General features: G+C 40.8%; 2 protein-coding genes across 5 annotated transcripts in view; one reads left to right on the top strand and one right to left on the bottom strand.

Annotated features, from left to right (window-relative positions):
- LOC143415819 (uncharacterized) overlaps positions 1–18,332 on the top strand; it is a 272,397-nt gene that overhangs the window by 79,017 nt on the left and 175,048 nt on the right. Inside the window, exon 1 of one of the 2 annotated variants that reach the window (XM_076881232.1) lies at positions 16,831–17,054. The exons of the other annotated variant lie outside the window; for it this stretch is intronic. The gene's annotated coding sequence lies outside the window, so the exon portion shown is untranslated. Of the gene's footprint in view, positions 1–16,830; positions 17,055–18,332 lie in introns of those variants that run through there. 2 annotated transcript variants of the gene reach the window in all.
- Positions 303–17,503, bottom strand: LOC143415816 (uncharacterized). 3 transcript variants are annotated; one of them, XR_013096255.1, is made up of 4 exons: positions 17,368–17,503; positions 11,771–11,876; positions 2,309–2,905; positions 303–1,980 (listed from the first exon to the last, which is right to left on the bottom strand). XR_013096255.1 is itself a non-coding variant. In XM_076881222.1 (4 exons), exons 2-4 carry the CDS (start codon positions 11,786–11,788, stop codon positions 1,291–1,293), a joined length of 1,308 nt encoding a protein of 435 aa, XP_076737337.1. In that variant the 5' UTR covers positions 11,789–11,876; positions 17,368–17,503; the 3' UTR covers positions 303–1,290. The 3 variants fall into 3 exon arrangements, 2 of the variants coding, with proteins under 2 accessions (XP_076737337.1, XP_076737338.1); XM_076881222.1 differs by having other exon boundaries at positions 303–1,983; XM_076881223.1 differs by lacking the exon at positions 11,771–11,876 and having other exon boundaries at positions 303–1,983.

Raw genomic sequence — 18,332 nt, 5'->3', positions numbered from 1 at the left:
ATTGACAATTGTTCCTCAGATAATTATATTATCTCTATTTGTACGATACGACGAAGGAAAAACAGGGTACCTCTTTGAAAGTGTTGAAACACTTATGTAATTATTTATTTTTGCAAAATAGATGCATTATACTCTGTGCTTTTTCAAAGACAATGACACTTGGGGTTCAAATGAAAACATTGGGGTGTAACATTAATGAAATGCTCAATCATGATGAAACAGATTCTCCTGCGTCTTCAGAAAGTAAAAATAAACTAAAAGTAAACTTACTGAAAGTAAAAAAAAGGGTGAAAACTGACGAATGTGGATAAATCTGGTATATTTACACGATGAATTCAATACACATTCATATCTGACTCTGCTGCTTTGTCAACAGCAGCTGTGTTGCTTCCAGTCAGTATCACGTGCTGAGTTCTTGTGCCCTCCTCCTCCTTTGCATCCTTTCAACATTTTCATTTACAAAAATGTTGATGCACAAAATCTGCCATAAAAATCCTCATAAAACAATATTGTTTTTTGCTTCTTTTTTCATAAATGACTCATCATCATAATCATCTTTGTTTAGAAGCAAGAAGAATCATATAGAAATGAAAAAGGGATAAATCTTCTGACCGAATCTGCTGGGACTGTGTGAGGTCCTGAGGCTAAGAGTAAGGATTTATCCACAGGAGAGCTGCGTTCTTACAAACCATCCCACTGTGTAAACCTGACATCTGTGGAACAGCTGAGCTGTATGATGTGTACAAGGACACAAAACATTATTTACCATCAGATCCCGAGCCCTCCATGTGTTAATCAAGAAACTGCTGCTGTGCTACATCCATAAATAATGAATAAATTAGGAGCTAAAGCTAAAAGGACAGTTTATTTGTACCATCTTCATGTCAACACATTCAAGAACATCACAGATGAAGAAACATTAAAAACTTCCACACTACACAAAGCTAGAAAAATGTTTTTTTCTTTCAGGTGGTTTCAGAAAAAACAGAAACATCAAACACCTCCAAGACTCTCTTTGAAAGAACTAAAAACCTTTATTCTCATGGTCCAATCATGAGTGAACTCCCCGATGAAGCCTTGTGTGCTAAAACATGTCAGAGTTTTAAAGGTTAAACATGAGTTTCCAAAACGTTTTGCTGGAGAACAATGAACTATTTGACTGAGTTTCAATTATTTACAGACGAGCAAAAGCAGGACAGAGAAAAAAGGACAAAACTGACTCAGTAAAACGACAGAAAATAAGATCCCATGTAAATCTGTATTATGTAGAAGTTCAGCCCAGCAACCAGTTCAGTTCAACACAAGTTTAAATGATTCTATCTGAACTCTGTGGAGCCTGATCTCAAGCTTTTTGAGTCTGACACTGAAACCAGAGGATCTTTCTGTCTCTTCAGATTCACTGTGATCCAGTGATGGGAGTGATTTCAGCCCTGAGTGATCACGCTGATGTTTGCACAGAGCAGACAATGAGGTGAATGTTTGGGCACATTGGTAACAGTGAAACAGTTTATTAGTAACGTGGGATCGTTTGTGTTCGGAGTATGAACTGAGATTCCTGAAGCTCTTGTCACACTGGTCACAGCTGTAGTTTCCTTCCATGTGTGTACGTTCATGCTTGTTACGACTACATGAATCTGAGAAGCTTTTGTCACAGTGTCTGCACTTGTATGGTTTCTCTCCTGTGTGGACTCGTTTGTGTGTTTTAAGCTTACTTGCAGTGGTGAAGGATGACCCACACTGATCACAGAGGTGCTTTTTAACCCCACTGTGAATCAGTTCATGTTGTTTTAACTCAGTTGATGTGGGGAAGCTTCTCCCACATTCTTTGCAGTATTTCAGTTTGTCTCCAGTGTGTCTACGTTGATGTGTTTTAAGGGTGTGTTGGTGACTGAAAGTTTTTCCACAGAGGTCACAACGAAAGTCTTTCCCACCACCACAGTGATGACAGGGTTGAGAACTGGATCCATCTGTGTCGCTCTGCTTCTAAACAAAGACACAAAGACAGTGTAAGTCAGTCCTTCAACACTTTTATCCTGAACGTCGCCTGAAATAAAGAGCATCTCTGCAGACGTCCAATTACATTTGACTGTTTCAGTTAACACACTCAGTTTACTGGGCTGCAATAACTACAATACTACCACCATAATACTACAGTAATACTAAAATCATAACTGACATGAAAATCTGAATAATCACTCAGAGCTGCTTTTCCATGCAGTAGAATTGCTAACATGCTAACACAGTTTAATGAGCAGAGATGTTCCAAACAGTCAGGCTAAAATGACAAGATAACAATATAAATACATACCTCACAGTAACTGCACTTGTAGAGTCTCTTTCTGGTGTGGATCTGTTGGTGTTTTCTCAGGTAATGTGGAGCTTTAAAAGTCTTCTCACACAAGTCACATTTATAAGGTCTCTGCTCAGTGTGGCTAAACATGTGTTGTTTTAACTGTGTGTCTGTTATAAACTCTTTGCCACACTGTTCACAGCAGTACACATCATGTCTGGTGTGAATGCGTAGGTGTATATTTCGGTGCCCTCTCTGGCTGAAAGTTTTTCCACAGATGTCACAGCTGTATGCCTTAATTCCAGAGTGGGTAACTAGATGACTCTGTAAGTTGCTACTGCGATTAAAAGCTCTGCCACACTGATCACAGCTGTACGCTTTAACTCCACTGTGGATGAGTTGGTGTCTTTTTAGGGAACGCTTCCTGGAAAAAGACTTTCCACACAAGTCACAGCTGAACGGTCTCTCTCCAGTGTGGATGACCTGATGCTGTTTTAGATGACACTTGGAAATAAACTCCATCCCACACTCGTCACAGGTGTGTTTTTTCTCTCTCTTTCTTCTGTGAGGTTTGTCGGCCTCCTGAGAGCGCTGACTTCTCGCTCCATGTTGGTCCTGCAGTGACAGAGATACAAACAGAGGCAGTGAGTGAAATGCAGTCGTGGAACAAACTCAACCTTCAAACTCCCTCCATTAACACTAGTTTTAAACCTGAAGGTGGAGTGTGGCACCAAACACCTTAAAGGTCTCTTATCCCCACCTGCTGGTAGTTCTAACACATTACATCCAACCTGCTGTTAAAAATAATTCATGACTGTTTAAACACTAAAATCAAGCCCATCCCTCCTGATTGTACACACACACACACACACACACACACACACACACACACACACACACACAATTATTCAGTGATAATAAATCCTATGTTTGTTTATTCAAGAAGAACCCCATTAGCTTCCACAACAGATGTTGCTCGTCTTCCATCAAATACAATCACATAAAATATTATACAATAAAGTGGAATCAAGATATCCACATAATTTGCCTCTTACATCCACAGTGAGGTTTCACAATTAAAATATAAGCAATCAATAATAATAATAATAATAATAATATTATCAATAACATTGAGGCACATTACAGAAATTTCCAAAACAAATCTCTTACAATATTACAACAACTAAAAGTTCTGTAAATCGGCTTTTAAATGTTCATTGAAGTTTTGAATAGTAGCTAATTCTCTAATTTTATAAGGCAATTTATTCCACCTGAAAGTTGCTCTAAATATAACAGTTTTACAAAAAGTTACTTTTAACTCGAGCATTTACTAAATTGCAGTTTGTTGAAAATCGTGTAATATCATTATGTATTTCATCTGGATACTGCAGCTGAGCAGAAATAAATGTGGCGTGTTTAACAGAATTGCTTTCTTTATAACTACAAGCCATAGAATATTTTAGCCTGTACAGGAAGCCAAGAAAGCTGATAATGCATTATCGATATTAGTATTAGAGATGGCACGATGCCACTTTTTAATGCCCAATACTGATTCCGATATCATATGGATATCTGCCGATACCGATATGAATCCGATATAGCGTTTTTTGTAATCAATAAAACTGTTTTTTAAATAAATATCTTGCTGCATTTTGTATAAGTTCATACTCAAGTTTTAAAAACAAGACACTAAAGCTATTCCGTTATACCAAATGAGCCCTTTCCTCTACTCCCTCTTCACCCACGACTGCAGACCTGCCGATGGTTCTAACACCATCATTAAGTTTGCAGATGACACCACGGTGATTGGCCTCATCAGTGACAACGATGAGGCCGTCTACAGGGAGGAGGTGGATGGTCTGGCTGAGTGGTGCGACACAAACAACCTGCTGCTTAACACCGAGAAGACCAAGGAGCTCATCGTGGACTACAGGAGGAATGCTGACCCACATCCACCCATCTACATTAAGGGGACGGCTGTGGAGCGTGTGAGCAGCTTCAAGTTCCTGGGAGTCCACATCTCCTAGGATCTCATCTGGACGACCAACTGCTCCAAGCTGCTCAAGAAGGCTCACCAGCGCCTCTTCTTCTTGAGGACTCTGAGGAAGAACCACCTGTCCTCAGACATCCTGGTGAACTTTTATTGCTGCACCATCGAGAGCATCCTGATCAACTGTATAACAGTCTGGTACGGGAACTGCTCTGCCTCGGACCGGAAGGCGTTGCAGAGGGTTGTGAAAACTGCCCAGCGCATCGCCGGAGCACCACTTCCTGCCATAAAGGACATCTATAGGAAGCGGTGTCTGAAAAGGGCTGGGAAAATCATCAAAGACCCCAGTCACCCATCACATGGACTCTTCACCCTCCTGCCCTCTGGGAGGCGCTACAGGAGCCTCCGGACTAAGACCACCAGGAACCGGAACAGCTTCTTCCCCACAGCTGTCAGACTCCTGAACTCTGCCTCCTGACAGCTGACCCACGTTAAACTCACGGACTGAAAACACACACACACACACACACACACACACACACACACACACACACACACACACACACACACACACACACACACACAAACAATGGACAACTGTACCCTCAAACACACAATAATAACATTGACTGAACCACCACTCACAACCACTTGCACTTTATACAGCCTCTGTAGAAATTATCCACATATCTCACTTATCTTAACTGCACCACTGTATAAATAATCATTCTGTAAAATACGATAATTTTTAATTCTACAACTGTTTATAACTTGCATATTTCCCATTTCTGTATAGCTGTATATCTCATATTTCTGTATAGTTTTTCATATTTATATTCTGTTCATAGCTTGTACTCACTACAGCCTGTACATACTTATAGCATATTCATAACATACTTCATACTGTGTACATTATAACATTCCATAATAGACCCATTTCTGTACTATACTTACATATCTATATTATTGCTAATATATATTGTAATATATCTATATCATGGCTAAAGCACTTCTGGATGGAAGCAAACTGCATTTCGTTGCCCTGTACCTGTGACATGTGCAATGACAATAAAGTTGAATTCTATTCTATTCAAATATTTTATAGTTCAGCAACACACATCAATCTAATAAACTTAAACCTGCACCATCCTTCCTATTCTAGTATTATAAAGAGTACTTAGGTTGTTTAATATTTCTGCTAACTAATAGAGTTGCCAACTCCCAGCAAAAATCTCCCACAACCACCCCCACCCTCCACCTCATGATGCTTAATCAATGTAATCAACTTTAATTTAATGCACGTGTACATCAAATGCACAGAAATAATCAATTATGTTTCTACAATAATTAAATAGATTCACCATCTTTCTTCAACAGAATTGCAGACTGCACAGATGGTACCTTCCCAAAGGAAAAAGGACTTTAGCTTACCAGGGTGTAAATTAGACTTAATAGTTACCATATACAGTAATGGATTTCTATACATTTAATCAGATGACCACTTTGGTTGTAAGATTCAGATAATTATTTATTAAAAGTTAGTCCTTTAAATGAAATAACAAAGAAAAGTATTTTTTGTGCCTCCCTTTACTTGTTAATGCCCTACCTGCCCCCTGGCAAAGCTTTGCTAGAGCCGCCCCTGCACAGTTACCAGCTGTCAGCTACTTAGAAAACATGAGAGAAGAAGAGGCAGCTGCAGCTTAAGGACACAGACTAACTCCAGAGTCTTTTTCCCCCCCCCATTCTAGCTGAAGTACGGGACAAATCGCTTCCTTTTCACCTCAGTATGGAAGAGATTAAGATTAAAAATGCTGCGGCTTGGAAGCATGTAGTGAGGCTCCAAATGCTCCACCAGTTCGCCGACAGGTCTCGCAGACAACAGCCGCTCTATCGAGTGACACATACTTCTCTGATAAGCAAAGCTGGGTTATACCAAGTAGGGCACTTTGTGAGGCGAGGATCGGTCCATTTTTAATTAGTATAGTATGAACATTAATCTGGACGCCTTATTGTGGACTAACTGAAGTCTGTTAAGATCTGTCTTATTAGCTGCTGACCAAATGATTGAACAATACTCCAGATGAGACATTACTAGTGCATTAATGACATCTTTCATAATTGAAGAAGTGATACAGAAAGAGCATTTCATAGCCATAGCTATGCCTTGTCCCATTTTCTTAAAAACAATCGATGTGCTGAGACCATGAAAGGTGGCGATTTATGGTAACGCCGAGTAGTTTCATCTGGGTGACGTGTTCTAACACTGGCTATGGAAAGACTCAGTTGTGGGCTGTTGACTAATCTGCTTCTAATTAACATAGATTTGGATTTAGACACATTTAAAATCATGTTGTTTTTACTTATCCAGTCAAACACATTCAGCAAATTTTGTTGTGACACGCTGATCAGTTCAGAGTTGTCACTGGCTGAATAAAACATGGTGGAATCATTGGCATACCCAAGATTAAGCCAAGACATATTGCAGATCGTTAGTGAAAACTGAATAGAGAAGTGAGGCAACCTTTCATCATGCACAGAGCAGCTGATGAAAATCAATAACATTTTAGTTTATCAATCAAAAGATCAAAATTTATCAAATCAAATGCAGCACTGAAGTCCAAGAATACCACTTTCCCATCATCTAGATGTTTATACCATAAATTGTCTGTCATATGAATTAGAGCTGAGCTGGTAAAATGACCAGCTTGGTTCTGTTAAAGTGAATTGTTAAATGTTGTCATTTCCATGCTACCATCTCTACATTGTTTTAACTCTGTGGTGAAAGGAATTTCTTTGTCCCCCTCCCCAGCCTCTCGAGGTTCTGGGGGGGGGGGGGGGGGGGGGGGGGGGGGTGCTAATGAGATTGCCTCACCTGCAAGTAAATCGATCGATCGCTGTTGTCTTGTTTTTCTTTCACGGGAATAAGTCCTGGAGACAGCGGGGTCTGAGTTTAAGTTTGTCTGTAACCTGAGGGTTTTTTTACATTAAGAAAAAGGCACCAAACTAGAGATGGACCGATCCGATATTACGTATCGGTCCGATACTGACCTAAATTACTGGATCGGATATCGGAGAGAAATAAAAAATGTAATCTGATCCATTAAATATCAAAAAAGCACCTCACAAAACTTGTGACACGTAACTCTGCTCATAACCGTAGGGCGTCGGAGCAGTGTGTTCACGTGATAGAGTGGCTGTGTGTATTTGTAGCCTCAAACCAGCATTTCATCTCCGATGAAGTTATCCCAGAGAGAAGTAAAGCAAGTGTGTAAGTCCGCCTCTGAATGTTTGTAAAGCATTCCCACGTTAAGCTTAACAACAGAGCGAGTGCCTCTTCTTGCTGCTACTTCAATCGTGAAACTGCTTAATGATCAGCTGATCGGCTTTGCTGTCGTGAGTCCGTCTCTCTTGTTTGTTTTTGGCCCACTTTGCACCAGAAAGAGGAAACCAGCGGCTGAACAACAGCAGCACGTTTAACCTTGATAAGCTGTTGTTGAATTTATTTAATATTAATTTCTACACCAGGATCTTTTTCTACGTAGCTGACGGCTGGTAACAGTGCAGGGGCGGATCTGGCAAAGTTTAGCCAGGGGGGCCGATAGGGCATTAACAGGGAAAAGGGGGCACAAAGACATACTTTTCTTTCTTATTCTATTTTAAAATGTCTAGCTTTTAATTATCTGAATCTTACACCCAAAGTTTTAATCTGATGTAAAATATATAGAAGTCCATTACTGTATATAGTAACTGTTAAGTCTAATATACCCTAGTAAGCTATACTACTTTTTCCTTTGGGAAGATACCATCTGTGCAGTCTGCAATTCTGTTGAAGAAAGATGTTGAATCTATTTAATTATTCTTGAAAAATAATTTATTTCTGTGCATTTTTTTTCCACACTGCATCAAATTAAAGTTGATTACGTTGATTAAGCATCATGAGGTGGGGTGTGGTTCCCTATTTTTTTTTTGCTGGGAGTTTGCAACCCTATTAGTTAGGTTGCTTAATATTTCTGCTACCGTATTTTCACGACCATAAGGCGCACTTAAAAGTCTTAGATTTTCTTCAAAAAGTACGGCACGCCCTATAGCGCAGTGCGCCCTGTGTGTTGTAATGAGGACGTAGTAGAGAACACCATGAGAACGCTAAAGGGTGAAGTGTGGCCGAGTTGGAGGAAAGACTCGAGCGGTGGATCATCGAGCAAAGAACGAGCGGGAGAAGCGTTTCGACGGTCACCATTCGGCTAAAAGCAGTTTCACTTTCACTTTTTATGAAACGGTGCCATTTTTCCATCAGGACCAGGACTACGGTAGCGCAGCAACTTCCAGCGGATTATAAGGAAAAGCTGGCCATCTTCCGCTCCTACTGCAGCAAACACATCGGCGACAAAAACATCCAGCCCAGCCACATCACTAACATGGACGAGGTCCCGCTCACTTTTGACATCCCGGTGAGTCACACTGTGGAGAAGCAGGGGACCAGCACGGTAGCGATACGCACAACGGGGCACGAAAAGTCTTCTTTCACTGTTGTGCTTAGCTGCCATGCTAATGGACAGAAACTGCCGCCTATGGTGATTTTTAAGCGAAAGACTTTGCCTAAAGGGAAGTTTCCAGCAGGAATCATCATTAAGGCAAATGAAAAGGGCTGGATGGATGAGGAAATGATGAAAGACTGGCTGAGGGAGGTGTATGTAAGGAGACCAGGTGGTTTTTTCCACGCATCACCATCGCTGTTGATCTGTGACTCTATGCGTGCCCACCTCACAGCCGATGTGAAAAAACTAGTGAAGCAAATGAACTGTGAGCTTGCTGTCATTCCGGGAGGCCTGACAAAGGAACTCCAACCGCTGGACATCGGTGTGAACCGCCCGTTCAAAGTAAGGCTGTGAGCGGCCTGGGAGCGATGGATGACCGATAGAGACCACAGTTTCACTAAGAGTGGAAGGCAGCGCCGGGCGAGTTACGCCACAATTTGCCAATGGATTGTAGATGCTTGGGCTAACATGTCTGCTGGCACTGTTGTTCGAGCTTTCGCAAAAGCTGGCATCATTTCCGAGGAGCCGCACGGCACGGAAAGTGACTCTGACAGTGAAGAAAGTGAACTTGGCATGTTTGATGGAGATTTAGCGCAGCTGTTCAATTCAGACACAGAGGATGAGGACTTCGATGGGTTCGATTGATGATAAAAATGTGAGTACCAAACTTTGTTTTGCTCCTGCTTTATTTTTAAATACGCATACGGTACTTGTATGCGCCCTATGATCCAGTGCGCCTTATGTGTGTGTTAAATACAGTAATGGCACACATAACTGAGACTGCGCCTTTTAGTACAGTGCGTCTTATGGTCGTGAAAATACGGTAAGTACTATTTAAAATACCAGAATAGGAAGGATGGAGTAGGTTTAAGTTAATAGATTGATCAGTTTTGCTGAACTATGAAATATTTTGGGTGCAGTGTATTTTTTACATACAGGTATAACAGAATAGCTTTAGTGTTGTTGTTTATTTAAACTTGAGTAAGAACTTATACAAAATGCAGCAAGATATTAAAAAAACAGTTTTATTGATTAAAAAACACACTATATCGCATTCATATCGGTATCGGCAGATATCCAAATTTATAATAACGGTATCAGTATTGGACATAAAAAAGTGGTATCGTGCCATCTCTACACCAAACATCAAACCAATTTAAGCCTAAACAGTAACACATGAAAGTAGAGCAGGGCGATATGACCAAAAATATTAACAGTGCAAATGCAAATTCCTCGGAGCAAATGTCGGCCAATTTCCACTGCAAATACGTTTTGGTTAAACTGTCAGCAAGGAATTTGCATTTGCACTGTTAAATTTTTATATAACTTCAATACACATAAAAACCAGCTGTTTGTTTAAGTGAAAATACATTGATGGGATTTTTTGCACTAATAAAGTTGTGGAGTTGTAAAGTATTTTGTCTCGCGTCAATTAGAGCTGGGCGATAGAACGATAACGATATGTATCGCGATATAACTTTTACTCGATAGAGAAATTAAGCTATCGCGATAGACCTCGCCGCTCTTGTCCTCTAAAGACAAAAAAAAAAAAAAAAAAGGTCAGCCAATCCAAATTAAGTAGCGCAGAGCCGAACCAATCACAGCCGCAGCGTCACGTCACGTGACTTGTTACATACAGCACAAGTGCCAAGCCGCACGTGTGTTTGTTTGGGAAGCAGCCAGCGGGTAATGGAGCCAGCGGGTAATGGAGGAAATGAGTGTGCCGACTAGAAAAATCAACCGAGCGTGACCGAAGAGAAAACAGATGATGGTTCCAATGCCGGAGAGATTGTCGAACGGAAGAGCCATAGAAGTTCCGTAGTGTGAAGGTATTTCGGCTATTTCAAGTCTGACAAAAACAGAGTAGCGTTCACTGTAAATTGTGCCGAAAGCAAGTCTGGAAATACAATAAACTGGTGCATGCGTCACACTGTGCGCCACGTTATTGCTTCGGTGAAATGAATTTCTACAATACTGTTACTGTTAATTCTACTCTCTGCAGTGTTTAAATGCTTACATATACACACAGTTACTGTCCCTCCACACATACGACTCGGTTCTGCTTCTATGCCCCAGCTTTGTTTACTTTTTCCCACCGAGGCTTCTAGACTTCTGATTGGCCAACATTTCTGCACGGTTAGGAATCTAGCGCCACCTGCTGCTTTGGCATGTTCATAGCAGCGTTTTCCTTCATTTCTCCCTTTATGTGCGGACGGGATTATTTTTTAAAACGAAAACGGAAAATCTCCGTTTTCACAAATACCCGTGGACGTAGCCTCAGTCTCTGACTGGAAGCGCTAATTCGTCATTCGGCTTTGTCAGACTAAAGTAACTGTTAAAACTGTTTGAAAAGCTAAGCTATACAACAAGGAGAGATTGAGAATTTCCTTTTAGTTCTCAGTTTATTTGATATTGACAAAAGTTAGTCAGTTTTGTCTGTTCTTCTGTAAAACAAACTAAGATTTATTTTTAGAATTAATATTTTGTTTCTAAGTGGAATTGACAATTTAGTCTGTTTCGTTTGTTCTATTTTGAAACTTAAACGCTTTAGCAGCTGCCTTTTGTGTAGTTTGCAATATTTGCCTTTATTTATCTGAAAAAGTCTCATGTTCCTTAAGTACATCTACCCTGTTGAACTTCATCCATCCATTCGCGTCCGCTTAATGGATGAACTTATTATGGGAAATAAATATTTAAATAAAAACAAGCTGCTGATTATTTCACATTTTACTTGTGAGCAACGGCACATTTAAATCTTACAAATATAGTTATTTGGCTTATATCGTGATAGATATCGTTATCGCCTGAAATGAAAAAAACATATCGTGATATGAAAAAATCTCATATCGCCCAGCTCTAGCGTCAATTATATCGTCAGTTATATCATTATCGCAAATTTTCAAATGTATATCATGATAAATATTTTTGGTCATATCGCCCTGCTCTGTCTGTCACCTTCTGTGTTGAGCTCATTGTTTCCTCTGTAGTGGCTGAGCTGAGTCCAAGTAGCTGAAAATGTTCCTCTGCTGCTCCGTCAGACTCTTCTCCTCCTGCTGATCAGCTGGGACACAAAACAGATCTTTGTTAGGCTCCACACTGCACTGAAGAGTCAAAGTGTCTCATATGTTCATCTGACAAGTTAAAAGAACACATTTTTGGCAACTTATTGGAAACAAACACAAAAGGTTTGCGCACCGATACAAAATTTAGCAGTATATATATTTATTTATTAGGGGTGCAGCAATACACAAAATTCACGGTTCAGTTCGGTTCGATACTTTGGTGTCACGGTTCGATATTTTTTCGATACCAAAACAAAAATGTTCATGCCTTTTTAATTTGTCATTTATTAAATTTTCACGGCACATTCTACACCACATCTCTGCGCGTTCATCATTTGTTTGAAGCCAGCTCACCTCCTGCAACTACTTTTCCGAGAATACGCGCTTCTTTTGTGGTTCGGACTTCTGACATTTCTTTGGAGGTGGAGGAACATCACAGTAATTGCTTAAAGGAGCTTCTTCAACATCTGTAAGAGTTCTAAACAAATGTCTAACGATTAATAAGACGATGTCAGAGGAATTGGTGCGCAAATTATCATCACTCACCAATCAGTACTGTCGCTCTCTATACACAGTTCACGCGATTGCAAAGTGAAAGCAAAAAAACAAGCGCAAATTCAAACGCGATTTCAATATGTCACATATTGACAGTGGCTCACAGATGCCAATGACATAATTACCCAGCTACATTTCCGAAAGAATGCAAAAGCATTGACATATATTTTTCCTTCCTACAATAGCCGGACGGGCAGGGAAGAGATAGATTTTGGTAGCCCGACTGGAAAAATCGCTAGCCCCGGGACGTCGGGCTAGCGATTTTGCGAGCCCTGTATCTGATTGAGGAATCACTCATCTTTGGAAAAGAGAGTTTATTACAGAGAAATGGCTCTTTCCAAAATAAAAGCTATACTATACGCTTCTTCTGGGCTATATTCTCAGCAGCATATTAAACATATCAGGTCCCCATAAGGAGGATCATGTGCTAACGGCTGTCTAAATGACTCGGGTAAAGTTAGTAGCGTGCTTGTTGTTTTTGTCTGCTTCCACTTGTCTTTGCACTAGGATGATGTTGGCGTAAATGTGCAGTCATATTCGTTGTGTTCCCACTAGTGCTGTCAGGGTTAATCTTGTTGAAATGACGTTAACGCCACAACACGGCAAATCTCCCTTAACGAGCTACCGCGGATCGCCCCATGCGTGGGGCTGGACGGTGTTCCAGATCTACTGGCGTTTAGATCAACTGGCGTTAGTCGAACAGATGTGTGGCAGTCTTGCGCTTCAGGAGCTGCTACCGACAAACAAGCAAAAAAACGCCAAATGTGTCACCTGTGACACTTGTGAGGTTATCTCAAACACACTCCGTCAGTCGTGATGCTGTTGAACAACAAAATGTTTAAAAATGTGGCGAGTTTACCTGGTGATATCCTCATTCGCGACGCGATTGCGAAAACAGCAAACAATTAACACCACGCCGACGTTGTTCACAGGAGAGCAAGAGTAAACGATCGGGAGACTCTTGTCGTCGTTATCGTTCCCCTCGCACGGTTTATTTCTCCGAATTCAGCGTTTTTGCTTCACAACTACAGCGAGCAGTTTACTTTGTGCACTATGATGGACTCGAGTCAACCAGCGCCACCTCTGGCCAAGTGCCACAGCCGACAGCCAGATCAACCTGTGACACACATCTGCACCACGTTTGAATTCGTGTCATGCACAACACATTTGTACCTTTCAATTGTGTCTGTTTGTGCGTCATGCAAATAAACCTTTGAAAAGAATGAAATGACACTAATATTTCACTAGTGTTGTAACATCACATGTCGTTAGCGTAGTCTGCCTGTGTCTTTTCTCTGTGAACAAACATTTTAGAGTTGGCTGTTATATACAGTCTGTATAAGTGTGGTTAATCTAATAAACATTTGTAAGGAGATGGCAGTTACTGTGAATGTACAGCAGGTGATTAGTAATAAACAGTCAGACAATGACTCTGACAATCTCATTCAGTCTTGCAGATCGAATGCACCTTCTGTGGAAAGTGGTACCACACAGTGTGTGTGGACTTCCCCTGTGCAGAAGGTGACTACAAATGTTGTGGGTGCTAAATAAACAGAAAGAATTGATCCCTGTTGTCTTTGCTTACTGATTGTTTTTAGCGTTGACAATCCACATTGCTGGCATTGCATCTTTCAACATGTTTGTGGGTAGATCTGGATGTACCCGGGGTAAGTGCAGCCACTCAGCCTCTACTTAATGTGATCCTAGAAACAGGTGCAGATGTGTCACAAGTTAATCTAGTAGTAGGCTGTGGTACTTGGCCACAGGTGGCAGCAGTGGACTGACCTCCATTTGAAACTGCTCCAGCTGCTATGTGATAGTGGATCTGCTACAAATTGAAGATCAAAAGCAAGTTTTGGAAATCAACCCTTGTATTATGTTGAAGAACAAACAATTGACATTGATTTTGTTGTGGGTCATTCTGACCCATACTGTGTAAATCCACTCAGAATTATCCAAAACTGCAATAAAACAATAGCAACTTTATTTTCCATTAGATAAACATGTAGAACACAGACGTACAACAGTTAGACTTTCCATAACTATTTTAGGAACAATTTGGTTTTTCGTTCTTACAAACATTTCTTTTGAACTTGCCCAACGTTCTCAGTTTTTCAATGCTCAACATTTTCTATTTTGTCTACATGATGGACAGAATGTAACTGTGTGCTTTCTGCAGATGTACTTCTTGCATTTCTTACAAAAAGTGCTTGTTTTCAAACAGGAACCTTCCTAACTAAGATTTAAAACAAAAGATTTCTCCTCCAGTCTCACAAACAGATGACAAACCAAGCGACACACCTGAGTCACTGACTTTCTTAAATCCACTCACTCTCACTGGCTGTTTATTACTAATCACTGTAACTGCTGTGAATTCACAGTAACTGCCATCTCCTTACAAATCTTCATTAGATTAACCACACTTATACAGACTGTATATAACTACCAACTCTCCAGCCATGTTGATGGATTGCCTATATTGGCTGGAAATACAGGGAGTGCAGAATTATTATTCAAGTTGTATTTTTGAGGAATAATTTTATTATTGAACAACAACCATGTTCTCAATGAACCCAAAAAACTCATTAATATCAAAGCTGAATGTTTTTGGACGTAGTTTTTAGTTTGTTTTTAGTTTTAGCTATTTTAGGGGGATATCTGTGTGTGCATAATTATTAGGCAACTTACCAAAAAACAAATATATACCCATTTCAATTATTTATTTTTACCAGTGACACCAATATAACATCTCCACATTCACAAATATACATTTCTGACATTCAAAAACAAAACAAAAACAAATCAGCGACCAATATAGCCACCTTTCTTTGCAAGGACACTCAAAAGCCTGCCATCCATGGATTCTGTCAGTGTTTTGATCTGTTCACCATCAACATTGCGTGCAGCAGCAACCACAGCCTCCCAGACACTGTTCAGAGAGGTGTACTGTTTTCCCTCCTTGTAAATCTCACATTTGATGATGGACCACAGGTTCTCAATGGGGTTCAGATCAGGTGAACAAGGAGGCCATGTCATTAGTTTTTCTTCTTTTATACCCTTTCTTGCCAGCCACGCTGTGGAGTACTTGGACGCGTGTGATGGAGCATTGTCCTGCATGAAAATCATGTTTTTCTTGAAGGATGCAGACTTCTTCCTGTACCACTGCTTGAAGAAGGTGTCTTCCAGAAACTGGCAGTAGGACTGGGAGTTGAGCTTGACTCCATCCTCAACCCGAAAAGGCCCCACAAGCTCATCTTTGATGATACCAGCCCAAACCAGTACTCCACCTCCACCTTGCTGGCGTCTGAGTCGGCCTGGAGCTCTCTGCCCTTTACCAATCCAGCCACGGGCCCATCCATCAGGCCCATCAAGACTCACTCTCATTTCATCAGTCCATAAAACCTTAGAAAAACCAGTCTTGAGATATTTCTTGGCCCAGTCTTGACGTTTCAGCTTGTGTGTCTTGTTCAGTGGTGGTCGTCTTTCAGCCTTTCTTACCTTGGCCATGTCTCTGAGTATTGCACACCTTGTGCTTTTGGGCACTCCAGTGATGTTGCAGCTCTGAAATATGGCCAAACTGGTGGCAAGTGGCATCTTGGCAGCTGCACGCTTGACTTTTCTCAGTTCATGGGCAGTTATTTGGCGCCTTGGTTTTTCCACACGCTTCTTGCGACCCTGTTGACTATTTTGAATGAAACGCTTGATTGTTCGATGATCACGCTTCAGAAGCTTTGCAATTTTGAGACTGCTGCATCCCTCTGCAAGATATCTCACTATTTTTGACTTTTCTGAGCCTGTCAACTCCTTCTTTTGACCCATTTTGCCAAAGGAAAGGACGTTGCCTAATAATTATGCACACCTGATATAGGGTGTTGATGTCATTAGACCACACCCCTTCTCATTACAGAGATGCACATCACCTAATATGCTTAATTGGTAGTAGGCTTTCGAGCCTATACAGCTTGGAGTAAGACAACATGCATGAAGAGGATGATGTGGACAAAATACTCATTTGCCTAATAATTCTGCACTCCCTGTATTCATTTCCAGGGAAAGGACACAGGCAGATTCTGCTTACAGGATGTGATGTGACAACACTAATGAAATATTGATGTGTCATATTTGTCCAAGGCGTATTTCACTGTTATGGAAAAAGAGAATATTAAAATCATGATGACCAAGTGGTGATTTCTATGACTTTGTGTATATAATTTGGAATTTTTTACCACTGTAGGCCAATAAGGAATATATGATATCATTTCATTCTTTTCAAAGGTTTATTTGCATGACGCACAAACAGACACAAAGGTACAAATGTGTTGTGCATGACACGAATTCAAACGTGCTGCAGATGTGTGTCACAGGTTGATCTGGCTGTCGGCTGTGGCACTTGGCCAGAGGTGGCGCTGGTTGACTCGACTCCATGTTAGTGCACAAAGTAAACTGCTCGCTTTAGCTGTGAAGCAAAAACGCTGAAATCGGAGAAATAAACCGTGCGAGGGGAACGATAACGACGACAAGAGTCTCCCGATCGTTTACTCTTGCTGTCCTGTGAACAACATCGGCGTGGTGTTACTTGTTTGCTGTTTTCGCGATCGCGTCGCGAATGAGGATATCACCAGGTAAACTCGCCACATTTTTAAACATTTTGTTGTTCAACAGCATCACGACTGACGGAGTGTGTTTGAGATAACCTCACAAGTGTCACAGATGACACATTTGGCGTTTTTTGCTGGTTTGTCGGTAGCAGCTCCTGAAACGCAAGACTGCCACACATCTGTTCGACCAACGCCAGTTGATCTAAACGCCAGTAGATCTGGAACACCGTCCAACACGTTAACGAGCTAACTGCTAACACACTAGCTCCCACCCATGTAATTGAGCATTGCTGGCACATCCGACATACTGTTTTACTTTAGTCCATGACGCGCTTACCTTCAGGGTCATACGTCACATGAAAAACAAAATAGTTCCAAACGCCAGATCTGAATCAGGGTGGGGGAGGTTCAATTTCCCGTGTTGAAAGGAGAGCTTAACTTCTGCCTAGCTAGCTTGCCCTGCGCTCAGTGAATCTGCGTTCGACTACTCCGCCTAGGCTGCACTGTCGAGCGCAGAGCCCCTGAGCGCTCAGCGCTCAACACAGAGAGCATAAACTAAAAATTTTGTATTGATCGATATATATATATATATATATATATATATATATATATATATATATATAATATACACAAGTCCCCCCAAAATAGGTCCACTTGCAGGGTTGTTGTTGGTGTGTGTCTGTTCTGCTCCTGCTGTCGTCTATCACAATGAGTACCACCTCATAAAATATATGGCTCTTGAAGTACCGCCCTAATTTCCGACATTAAAGTACAGTAGTTTAGGCCTATTTAACACCATATACAGTTTACCTGAAACAATTTCATTTCATATATGAATGTTATTCATTTTAACGGTCAGAATGTGACAGGGGTTAAATAATAACAACTGTACTGCATTAAAACTCCACAGCAGGTGGGATATCCAGTCTTTAAGTGATGACCTGATGAAACTTGCTTCCGGGTCCAAACTACATTTATAAAGGCTGCTGTGTTTTTAACATTTTTTAATGCTTTGTATTTTTTTCTATTTTACAGTGGCTTGCAAAAGTATTCGGCCCCCTTGAACTTTCCCACATTTTGTCACATTACAGCCACAAACATGAATCAATTTTATTGGAATTCCACGTGAAAGACCAACACAAAGTGGTGTAGACGTGAGACGTGGAAGGAAAATCATACATGATTCCAAACATATTTTACAAATAAAACACTGCCAAGTGGTCCAAACTGCATTTATAAAGGCTGTTGTGTTTTTAACATGGTTTAATGCTTTGTATTTTTTTTCTATTTCATATGAACAAA

Source organism: Maylandia zebra, unplaced genomic scaffold, assembly GCF_041146795.1.
Source record: "Maylandia zebra isolate NMK-2024a unplaced genomic scaffold, Mzebra_GT3a scaffold05, whole genome shotgun sequence".
NCBI lineage: Eukaryota > Metazoa > Chordata > Actinopteri > Cichliformes > Cichlidae > Maylandia > Maylandia zebra.
The sequence above is the reverse complement of the archived record's forward strand: the minus strand, read 5'-3'. Positions and strand labels throughout refer to the sequence as shown.

Excerpts from the sequence above, each read along its gene's own strand:
- LOC143415816 (XM_076881222.1), bottom strand. Across the intron at positions 1,984-2,308 it reads ACAAGTGCAGTTACTGTGAG|AAGCAGAGCGACACAGATGG; the intron begins GTATGTATTTAT and ends GTCTTTGTTTAG.